Below are 11550 nucleotides of genomic sequence, written 5' to 3' on the forward strand. Positions count from 1 at the left end.
ACAAACGTAAACAAAGGTGTATGTTACTTTGTAGAGTCATTTACAACAGCTTCGAACGCGGCTCAGCCAATCAGAATCAAGCACCGGAACTCTCCGTTTTATAAAAACTGATTTACTGAAAACTTACTTTTTTAAACATTAGTACTTATTTATTACTAATGTTGATTCCAGTCATCAGTACATTAGTAACATTAAAAATCTTGCTAGTCACAAAAAATGTCAACTTGTTGGCAAGAACAAAAGTAGTTACTGGAACAATTAAGACAAAATTATTATTTATATCCTTTTACGAACAAATATAAAGGAACATATAAAATATATTTTTGCTGAGATTTGATGCAGTGACACAATCTTGCGTAGTGACGTCAGCGTGCAATGACATCACAACGTCATTTAGCAACAAATTGACCTTCCTTTAGCAACTTCCCATGAAAGTAAGCTGGCAACACTGATCATACCTCTTGAGTGGGAGTCTGGGGCTCTGCAGCAGGGCTGATGATGACAGAGATCTCCGGCAGAGGAGACACAAAGCGCTGGGATCTCATCAGAGCTCCGATATCAGCAGCTGTGGACTCAAACACAGCCCCACACTCCTCCTCATCGGACAGAATCCCGCACGGAGACGCCAGAGCCATGACCACACGCCTAGACACGAAAACACGCACGATATTTACTGTCAGGACGTTTCTGACTGAACTACTAAACACGAGTCACTCGGTTAGCCAGATAGCTGCGTTTCAGTTAAAAGACGCTGTTTTGTGCTGGTTGTTCAACAGTGATACATTATGATATAGCTAACAACAAAATACGAGAACAAATGAACAGCATTTCGACAGAATAGCAGAGTTTATTGTATTGACCTGAAGTTGTGTTAGCTGTTAGCAGCTAGCATCGCATATATAAATATTCGTGACGTTACCTTGATTTATGGCGTCCTCCAGAGGAAAATATGATCCAAACGTAGTTTTACAGTTATATAAGTGACTCCTACAGCTAAGCTAGAATCATAACATCTAACCTGGACACAGTTAGTACAGTAACTAACTTAAACTCATGCATAGCTCACTAACGGTTACTGAGACATATTCGAACGCCGCGGTCAGGGCGCTCCACCAATCACCGCGCACCTGAGCAACTCCAACTGGCCAATCAGACACGCCGGAGGAAATACTTTGCTTTTGATTGGTCAACGTGCGGCGCTTCCTCTCCCTTCGGCATGTTTTTGTTTGGTACATTTAATGTCCACATCTGATTCACGTTTTTAAGTTTTAAAACGTCTGAGTCTCTTAAATGTATTTCAAATTAAAATCTGTTTAATTTGATGTGGCTAAAAACACATCTCTTCCATCTTTATTTGACCCTCTAACTCTAGCACACTCTATTCTAATTCTATTCTTTAAAAAAAAACACTTGCTCCTTTTTAGACTCGCACTCTTAAAAAAAAAAAACTAACACTAGCTTTTCTATTCTTTTTGTATTTTATCTATTTGTTTTCTTTTTATTTATTATACAATTAACAAAAAGCAAAAAAGGCCTCTAACACTAGCTTGCTCTAGCTATTCTTTTTCAATTCTGTTTTCTTTTTATTTATTATATAATTAAAAAAAACCTTGGTAAGTGTACTGAGTTAAGCTAACTGGCACTTGTTATAACACTATCAACTAGTAAGGCCCTTCCTAGATGGCTACAGCAAGGTGGCATTGAAACAAAATGCTGATGAACAAAATGTAAATTCATGGAAATTACTAAATGGCTGTAACAATAATCAATAATCAATGTGATGATTGTTTCAATCTGTGAGTCTTAGGTGTCTTAGAATATGTCAGCAATGAAAAAATGATTCAGAAAAAGGTTAAAACTGTAAGACCAATCATGCAGAGACTGAACTACCAATCTTTGGTTGAAAAGACTGATAAGAATAAGGTATAAGTTACTGGTCAGAGAAAGACTCATCTCGGCTTTAATGCTGCATTCTAATAAAGTCTTGTTTTAACATCTGGAACTCATTAAACCATTAAAAATGTTTTCTGTAGTGTGTTTTGAGACACATTCCTTTAGGATTTATTGGTTTCAACAAGCCCCCAATAGAAGGTGACCGATTACCCCCAGCGTCCATCACAGTTTCCATTAAAACCAGTACGATTCTCATTATAACCAGTACAACCATTACAAATTCTGTGATGGTGTCTATTGTTTTTTCAGCAGGGACATTTCCATAAAAAGTATCAACGTAATGCAATTAGTTATTTTTAGGGAGCAATGCAATATTGTAATGCATTATCTTTAAAAGTAACTTTCCCCAACACTGCTAACCATAGTTTAAAAGTAAAAAAAACATGGTTACAACACTTTTACTTACATGTTTCAATGTATGATGATCTAAAGTTTATCTAAACAGAGAGTGAAATGAAGTTAGTTTCAGTGTTGTGTGTGAAAGTGATGACACATGGCCTAAACGATTGTTCACTTATTGCTAAAACGGAGTTGTTTGTGGCTGTGTTTGCATGTATTTGCAAAACTTGATGTCTGGCATTATCTGAGTCTCATGTTACACCAGTTTTGATGTTTGTGTTTTATTTCATAGGTTTGATCACTTTATTGTTACTCTACGACACAGAGAAAGAATCTGTGGGACAAATGTGCGGGACGTGTGCATGACTTCTGATTGGTGTCTTGAGGGCTCCATAAAAGGAGAGAGTATTAGGAGTCAAAGAGGCTCCTGAGAAGCAGAGAAACGCCGCAGAAGAGCTGGAGAACCATCATGCTGACAGACACAAGATGAAATGAAGACATGAGCGTCTTGCTGCGGATGTAGTCTGGAAATTTACCGTTGCAAAACAGAGACATGTGAGTTTTGTGGACCAGACCTCGAACCCCACAGTGTTTTATTGCTGGACTTATACAATAATATGCTTTAGATGCATCAGTAACTCTAATATAATGCAATGTCTGATTTAATTTCTCTTTACTAGATTGTATTTCTCGGGCTGGATCAGGCTGGTGAGTGAGAGATTCTGGCTAAACTTAGTCTGGACAATAGTCTCTGTCATGATGGTGTACAGTTACAACACAGTTGGTGTGAGAAGTAGCTATATATAGATTCCTGTAGTGACCACAGCAGTGAATGTACAAAACAAACTTTAAAACCATGGCTGATATTTACTGAAACACCAAATGATTCTTAAATCAAATCAAATATTGTTTTATATTGTGCACCTAAATGATTATCTTTTGTGTTTCTGGAGTTTGTTCGTGTGTCAGATCCATGAGCTCCTTCTTTTCTTCTTGCCATGCATTTACAGCGTTGTTTATTAAAACATCCGTCTGCTCCATCCTTCATTCATTGACCAAATACAAATGAGAGCACTCATGCATTTATTTACATTTCAACTTTAGTTTTTTGCTCTATTGTGCTCAGTACATTTTTTGCATTTATTTTATTTCTCCTAAAATCATATTTATAAATGAACATTAAAATGTCTAAATTAAATGTATTTGTACATTAAAATAGCTGACTAAACATCGTCAAAGTCAGCTTGTAATAAAATATTCTTTCTAGAATAGTTTATACAAATAATACTGCTAGACTAAAATTAAATCTAAAATATTAATTTATAATAGAACATAATTATTAAATAATATGAAATAAAGAATACTATATATATATATATATATATATACACTCAAAAAAATGCTGGGTTAAAAAGGGACAAACCCAGCTATTGGGTTGTTTTGACCCAGCGGTTGGGTTGTTTTGACCCAGCATTTTTTAGAGTGTAATGTTGCTCTTTCTATTAATATTTATAGACTCAAATATTTAATATAATTTTTGAGGACAGTCGTTCATGAATTATAGTTTGGCCCGTGGCACTTTATTTCCCCCCAGAACTGCGTGTGCATTATTTTCCATGTCTCATTGTCACAGATGTTGAAGATTTCAAGTCCGTCGTGTCGACTCTGAGCGAACACAGCAGACTGGAGAACATGCTCTCTCTGAATCACGTCAGAAAGCCAATCATCACGTTTTAAATGACTGCATGAACAAGCCGTGACACTTGAGTTATCTTGCACTAACCAGTGTCATCCAAACCTCCTCGAATAGACAGAACCTTTGTCACGGTTTGTGTTTGTCCTCGACTTATATTTAACTTCTCAGTCTTAATCGGTGTGTAAGTCACATTCTAACAACTCACACATTGCTATGACTGATACTGTACAAAACAGTGTGATAGTTTCCTAACTCACTAAACTACAGTATTACTGGTGTAACATTGTTTAGGATAAGACACATTTTAGAACCTAAAACTGAAGTCTAGAGACTAAAGATAAAGATGTTCTGAAGATATTGAGTGTTTTGTGCTTATTACTTCTCTTTGCAGGCTGCTGATGAACAAACAGGCCAGAAAATGAACGAAGTGCATCAGGAACCAGACCTGCTGGCCCTCAAGTTTCTTTATAGCAACACAGATGCACCCAAAGACACCACAGTAAGTCTGTTACGAACACAAAAAGACTATTTTTCCAAACTGCAGGGGTTTCTGTCAGTCGAAGGTCTTAGAAGTTCATATTTCAGTAATTTAATGTTATTCCCTGATTTTTGTTAATGGTCACATGCAAGTAAACACATACAATACATACATTTTAGTGTTTTATTTTGACTGATAGGCTGCACAGCAAAAACTATATTGTGATTATTTTGTCATGTATCATGACTACAATTTGAAAAAAGTCTTTTTGATTCTTTGTGCAGCCCAGATTTTTTATTTTTTTATTTTAATGTTAATTATTAACATAAGGAAATAGTTTAGAGTATCTAAAATGTAAGTCGAAAAATGTTGACTAAAATAGTCGTTTTTATTAATCTTCAGCATTCAAAACTGGATTTTTTGGGTCTGATGCTCACCTTCTGCTGTTGGGTGTAATGCATTACTAAGCAATTACTGAAATAAATTAATTATTAAGTAATTATATAAATCGCATGCAAAATAATTTTTTTGTTTACATAATATATGAGTGTGTACTGTGTTTGTTTATTATGTATATATAAATACACACACATTCAGTATATATTTTGAAAATATTTACATGTATATACATGTATATTATTATATTTTATATAAATATACTGAACGTATAAATATAACATATTTTTCTGAAATATATACATGAATGTGTGTGTATTTATATATACATAATAAATATACACAGGACACACATATATTATGTAAACAAAAACTTTTATTTTGGATGCGATTAATCGCGATTAATCATTTGACCGCACTAATTAAATATATATTATGTGTAATTCATATAATATATATATACAGTGGGTACGGAAAGTATTCAGACCCCCTTAAATTTTTCACTCTTTGTTATATTGCAGCCATTTGCTAAAATCATTTAAGTTAATTTTTTTTCCTCATTAATGTACACACAGCACCCCATATTGACAGAAAAACACAGAATTGTTGACATCTTTGCAGATTTATTAAAAAAGAAAAACTGAAAAATGCTCAGTATTTAGTAGAAGCACCCATTTGATCTAATACAGCCATGAGTCTTTTTGGGTGTGTGTACATTAATGAGGAAAAAAAATTAACTTAAATGATTTTAGCAAATGGCTGCAATATAACAAAGAGTGAAAAATTTAAGGGGGTCTGAATACTTTCCGTACCCACTGTATAATTCAATTTTAGCTTGAGAAAGTAAGGGATTTAATTAGTTACTTCTGCTGTGATTGCATTAAATACTGTATAGACTTTAGAACAATTCTATGTTAAACCTTCATGTAAATACTTTAGTCAGTTCTAGAATAATTTATGCACTTTTATATTATTGATCTGGAAGAATTAGAAGAGCAGTTTCATGTCTATCCTTGTTCTGCTCAACTGGTCGAGGTTAATATGGGATTTAGAAAGTAATTAGTAATAAGTAATGCAACACATTCTAAAGAGAGTAATTAGTACAGCAATCTAATTATTCTGTTGAAGGTGTAGTTAGTAGCTACTAATTACTTACTTTTTAAGAGTAACTTACTCAACACCTCCTGTTAGGCTTTTGTGGCCCCTGGCAGTATGAGGCCCCTAGAGGACAAACTGCTTACAACTGAACTGAAACGATTAGGATGGTCCCTTTGATGTTTTTTGTCAGGAGCCCGTCAGCAGCTCTTCTTCTGGCACAAGCATGACTCCGCTCCCGGCGTATCTCTCGGCGTTAGCTGCTAAACCGCGAGCTGCCCCGCGGGGCCCCGGCGCTATAGAGCAGATGAGAGCGGAGCTCCGAGAGCTACGAGATGACCTGGACACGCTGAAGACTCAGCACAAGTTTGTGTAACATCAATGCACGCTGTTTTGGGATTCTTATCCTTATTTTTCATAAATGCAACGTCACTGTGTTTCAGAAACGAGATCAAACTGCTCCTGAACGAACTGGATGAAGAAAAGAAGATGCGTTTGTCACTGCAAGTGAGTCAAGAGCCTCTAGATGTTAAACTATTTCATTCGTGAGCAGTGCTGGGGAAAGCTACTTTTAAAAGTAATGCATTACAATGTTGCGTTACTCCATATAAAAGTAACTAATTGTGTTACTTAGTTACTATTTATGGAAAGTAATGCGTTACGTTAGACTACTTTTTGTATTACCTGGGCTGGACTTGCTTATTTATCTTTTAATAACCAAAAACACAAAAGTTATTTAAGGTTTGGGTTACTGTAAAGGCATAAATAAATTAAATCAATTGGAAAACAAAGTAACTTGTGTCTTGCTTGTAATGTGTTGTTTAGTTTTGTACCATGAACACTCACTAGTGCTCTCTTTCTCTTCAGATTGAAGTGGAACGTCTTAAGAAGCACATGTCCAAGTGAGCCAGCTCTGATGAAGCCGTCAGACGTCACAGATACAGACACAGACACGGAGTCTCGGCCAAACTCAAGTGTGCAATGAAGAACTTACAAAGACTGAGGAAGAACTTTGTATCAGAACTCCGTGAACATATTACTGTATAAAACACGTTTTGGGTTTGAAACCATGCACGATGACTGGAAAGAGAGAGCAACCTATAGTTTCAATCACATGCATTGATTACTTAGACTAATTAACATCAGACCTTACTTTTAATTTCATCTTTATATATAACAGCCGTTTTCCATGTTGAGTGAAGGAGGATTCTAAAGCTCAAGGTCAGTTAGACTTCATCAAAAAAAAGAATATGTGTTAAACTGTAATTTATTTCTGTGATCAAAGCTGAATTTTCAGCAGTCTTCAATGTCACATGATCTTCAGAAGTCATTCTAATATGCTGATTTGCTGCTTTTCTTATTATTATCAGTATTGAAAACGGTTAATGTTTTTGTGGAAACTGTGATACATTTATTCAGGATTCTGATGAAGTTCAGAAGAACTTGCATTTTTAAAAAATAGATTTTTTTGTTACAATGCAAATGTATCAATTGAAAAAAAAGAAAAGTTACTGGACAACCAACTTTTCAATAGTAGCGTGTGATGAAATGTATTAACATTGCTATTATATTTATACATGTATGGTTATATCACAATTTCATTTTTATATGCAGTGAGCAGAAAGGCAAGAAGTGAGGCATAAGATGTAAAAAAAGTGTCCTGTAAGAAAAAAACTATACTTTAAAACAAAGAAAACTAAAGCAAGACCGTAAATATCACCGAGGCAAAAACAAGACAAATAAATATTTACAAAAATATTTATTTACATTACATAAAAACCACGAAGGTACAGCAACACTTTCTTTAAGAAAACCAAACAACAAGCTGTAAATCAGATTTCTGAAGGGACTCTGAAAGACAGCACTGACGCTGACCCGAGAGAAAAGGACAGCGGTGTCTGGATCAGAAGTTCGAGTCTTCACAGGGAATCGGTCTGAACGTCACCTCTTTATTTTCCTCCAGCAGAAGATCATAGCGACACAGAGGCCTGCTGAAACACAAGACAACGGTTTAGTGAATCTGAGTTTGAGTGACAAACCAGAAGAGATGTCGTGGCTGTCAGGTGTACGCTGGTCTTTGTCTCTATTCTGTTTAAGATGTGTACTGACAAGCATCAATTCAATCTTTATGTCTGAATAACCTCGGATTTAATTCACATCGGCAGTGAGTTTGAATCTAGCCTGCGACATTTCTCAATCCCATGTACAATGATGAATGTTTCAGCGAGCAAGAGCCATTTACAGTACTATTTAAAAGTCTGGGGTCAGTAAGATACTTTAATGTTTCGGAGAGAAGTCTCTTCTGCTCACCAAGGATCAAAAATACAGTAAAAATTGTGAAATATTATTAGAATGTAAAACAGCTGTTTTCTATGTGAATGTGTGTTAAACTGTAATTTATTTCTGTGATTAAAGCTGGATTTTCAGCATCTTCAGTGTCACATGATCTTCAGAAATCATTCTAATATGCTGATTTGCTGAACATTTCTGATTATTATCAATCTTGAAAACAGTCGTGCTGCACAATATTTTTGTGGAAACCGTGATGCATTTTAATTTCCAGGATTCACAGATGAACAGAAAGTTCAAAAGAGCAGCATTTATTTGAAATAGAAATCTACTGTAACATTCTAAATGTCTTTACTCTCATTTATGATCAATTTAATGCAGCCTTGATTAATAAAAAATGTAATTTATTTAAAAATAACAAACTTTTGAGTATGTTTGACATCAAACATGACACACCTTGAGACCTAATGCTTGAATTAAACGAAGCACAGATCACTGATTGACAGAGCTGCTATTGGGCTTGCTGTGAACAGTTCATGAAGAGCATGTATAAGAAGAGCTCAGACATGAACTCTTGCTTCAGATGAAAGCACACAGACCTGAGGTGGTTCTGTAGAGGAGTGAGGCGGATGCGCAGGAGCCGCAGCTTCTTGCTCGGCCGGAGTCCTTTCCCCGTACAGAACTTGAGCGAGATCTCTTTCACAGGCTGGACGTCTCGGTCAAACTGAGCCAGAACACTGCTCTCCACAAACCTCTCAAACATCAGGGATTTACTGGAAGAGAGAGGAGAAACATCAGCATCCAAAACATCGATCTGGGAATACTCCTTACACGAGAACGAGACTTACTGATTGAGCTCAACTTGCGCCTCCTCCTGTCCATCGCTTAATTTAATCGTTAAATATCCCCAGTGTGTTTTCTGGTTCCATGTGACAATATCAACCTTGTAGCCGAACTCTAGTGGAGTCAGAGATTACATAAACAAGCTGTTACATTATATATAAGTGACCCTGCAGCACAAAAGCAGTGTTAAGTCGCTGGGGTATATTTGTAGCAATAGCCAACAATACATTGTATGGGTCAAAATTATTGATTTTTTTTAATGCCAAAAATCATTAGGATATTAAGTAAAGATCATGTTCCATGAAGATATTTTGTAAATTTCCTACCGTAAATATATCAAAACTTAATTTTTGATCAGTAATATGCATTGCTAAGAACTTCATTTGAACAACTTTAAAGATGATTTTCTCAATATTTAGATTTTTTTGCACCCTCAGATTCCAGATTTTCAGATAGTTGTATCTCAGCCAAATATTGTCCTATCCTAACAAACCATACATCAACGGAAAGCTATTTATTCAGAAATTTTAAAAAATGTACCCTTATGACTGGTTTTGTGCTCCAGGGTCACATATGTATCTTAACCTGAAACTTAAATAATCTGCTCACAGTTGAAATGTAATACTCACTGCAGAATGGAGACGCTTTATTAGTTTGGAAATACGTCCTGGTTTGATTCAGCTGCAGCAGCCTGTCCTTCCAGCGCACAGCATCATAACCTGCACAGTGCAATGAAAGCAGGTCTGTCTCAGAACAGCCGACTGATCACATGAAGCTCAAGAGTGCACTCAGTTTACCGAAAACAGGGCATCCGTCCGGCGTGAACCTGCCACAGTCCATGCACTCCCCGTCCTGGAAGAGTGTGTAGGAGTCACAGGGGTACGCAGTGATGGGACACGAGCCGTTCAGGGAGCTCAAGTACAGAAACACTGACCTCTGATGGTCACACTTGAAATACTGCGAGCCTGTGGCGCATCAGAGAAGAGCTCAAAACTACAGACTTCTGCATATATACACATTACGATATAGCATGCATAGAGCAACTTATACAATATGAAATATGAAGAGAATGCAGAGCATCATGTTAGTCTGGGGCATGAAGATATTCTCTTTCTTTTTTCTTATGTTTCTTTAAGAGCGCGAGTAGCATCTTGCAAGTAATTATGATATAATTGCTTACACTTTTATATGCCTTGCAGTTGAAAATGTTGAGAGGTATGGTTAGAAAGCAAGTAAAAATTAAAATACTGAAAGATTTAAAATCAATCTTTATTTTTTATTTAATTTGACAAGCATTTTTAAGTTTAAAGAGTACAAAAATACACACTGCCATTCAAACGTTTATTACCAGTAAGATTTTTAATGTTTTAAAAAAATAAATAAATACAGAAAATTATTGTAAAATATTATTACAATTTAAAATAACAGTTTTTTGTTTTAATATACTTTAAATTATAATTTATATTTAACAATAATACAATACAGTTTAAAAGTTTGGGGTTAGTACTTTTTTTTTTTTAATGAATACTTATACTTCAGTAAAGACTAGTAAAGACTTACATTGCTACAAAAGATTTCTATTTGAAATAAATTGATAATAGAGAAATGTTTCTCAAGCAGCAAATCAGCATATTAGAATGATTTCTGAAGATCATGTGACACTGAAGACTGGAGGAATGATGCTGAAAATACAGCTGCGCATCACAGAAATACATTACAGTTTAACAGATATTCACATAGAAAACAGCTACTTTAAATTGTAAATAATATTTCACAATATTACGTTTTTTCCTGTATTTTTCATCAAATAAATGCAGCCTTGATGAGCAGAAGAAACGTCTGATGCCAAACTGAACAGCAGTGTGTGTGTGTTTTGTGTAATACTATTTTTAATTGAGGTTACATTAAAATGCTATTAAAATGGTTAAAGCTGACCTGAAAAGATGGTTCTGGGGCATCCAGGCTGATCCGCTCCACCGTTTGCGTAATAGTCGATGTGACCCAGGACATCACGATAGCCCAGCGCTGCAAGAAAACACCAGCCATGAGTTAACCACGTCTAGATATTCATGTTCTATATAGAGTGTCACATAGTCAAGAGCCCCGTCTCGTGACGTGTGAGAGAAACACACCGTCCATGTCTGTGTGCAGCGCCTCCACGAACTGGGCATCAGACGGGTCGAGACGCTCGCTCGGGGGCTGACCGTTAAACTCGGGCCCCGCCGGATCCAGCGCTGAGTGAGACACGCAAACATCACAATCACACACTGAAACACTCCACTCAGAGCTTCAGGAGAACGGATCAGTCTCACCTGTTATTCTGCCAATGCTTCCATTAAAATTGGCCCCAGTGAAACCTGAGATGTGGGCCCCTAAACTGACACCGATCATGTGTATGGAGCCGAGATCAGCCCCTTTCTCCTGTGATGTCAAAACACACACACACACACACACACACGTT

At 36.1% G+C, this 11550-nt stretch overlaps 3 protein-coding genes across 5 annotated transcripts in view; 1 reads left to right on the plus strand and 2 right to left on the minus strand.

The window, feature by feature from the left end:
- The window catches only part of LOC107757852 (kinesin-like protein KIF20A), a 19867-nt gene extending 18775 nt beyond the window's left edge, over positions 1-1092 (minus strand). The window contains exons 1-2 of the mRNA XM_016575448.1: positions 920-1092; positions 459-645 (exon numbers count right to left, since the gene is read on the minus strand). Of these exons, the coding sequence (XP_016430934.1) occupies positions 459-635 (177 nt within the window). The 5' untranslated portion in view covers positions 636-645; positions 920-1092. The remainder of the gene's footprint in view (positions 1-458; positions 646-919) is intronic.
- A 780-nt stretch (positions 1093-1872) lies between these two features.
- On the plus strand, positions 1873-7060 carry LOC107757853 (uncharacterized). The gene is made up of 10 exons (XM_016575449.1): positions 1873-1923; positions 2034-2136; positions 2585-2639; positions 2790-2847; positions 2973-3000; positions 3887-4002; positions 4380-4487; positions 6151-6323; positions 6401-6464; positions 6825-7060. The coding sequence occupies exons 1-10, from the start codon at positions 1873-1875 to the stop codon at positions 6861-6863; spliced, it is 795 nt and encodes a 264-aa protein (XP_016430935.1). The 3' UTR covers positions 6864-7060.
- A 613-nt stretch (positions 7061-7673) lies between these two features.
- The window catches only part of lipia (lipase, member Ia), an 11326-nt gene continuing 7449 nt past the window's right edge, over positions 7674-11550 (minus strand). For 2 of the 3 annotated variants that reach the window (XM_016575461.1, XM_016575459.1), the window contains 8 exons: positions 11402-11510; positions 11222-11323; positions 11025-11114; positions 9887-10054; positions 9719-9808; positions 9095-9203; positions 8846-9019; positions 7674-7948 (listed from right to left, as the gene is read on the minus strand). In XM_016575461.1, coding sequence (XP_016430947.1) covers positions 7861-7948; positions 8846-9019; positions 9095-9203; positions 9719-9808; positions 9887-10054; positions 11025-11114; positions 11222-11323; positions 11402-11510 — 930 coding nt within the window. In that variant the 3' untranslated portion in view covers positions 7674-7860. The remainder of the gene's footprint in view (positions 7949-8845; positions 9020-9094; positions 9204-9718; positions 9809-9886; positions 10055-11024; positions 11115-11221; positions 11324-11401; positions 11511-11550) is intronic. The other variant, XM_016575460.1, reaches the window with a different exon arrangement.

This window comes from Sinocyclocheilus rhinocerous, unplaced genomic scaffold (assembly GCF_001515625.1).
Source record: "Sinocyclocheilus rhinocerous isolate Xijiao unplaced genomic scaffold, SAMN03320098_v1.1 scaffold2338, whole genome shotgun sequence".
NCBI lineage: Eukaryota > Metazoa > Chordata > Actinopteri > Cypriniformes > Cyprinidae > Sinocyclocheilus > Sinocyclocheilus rhinocerous.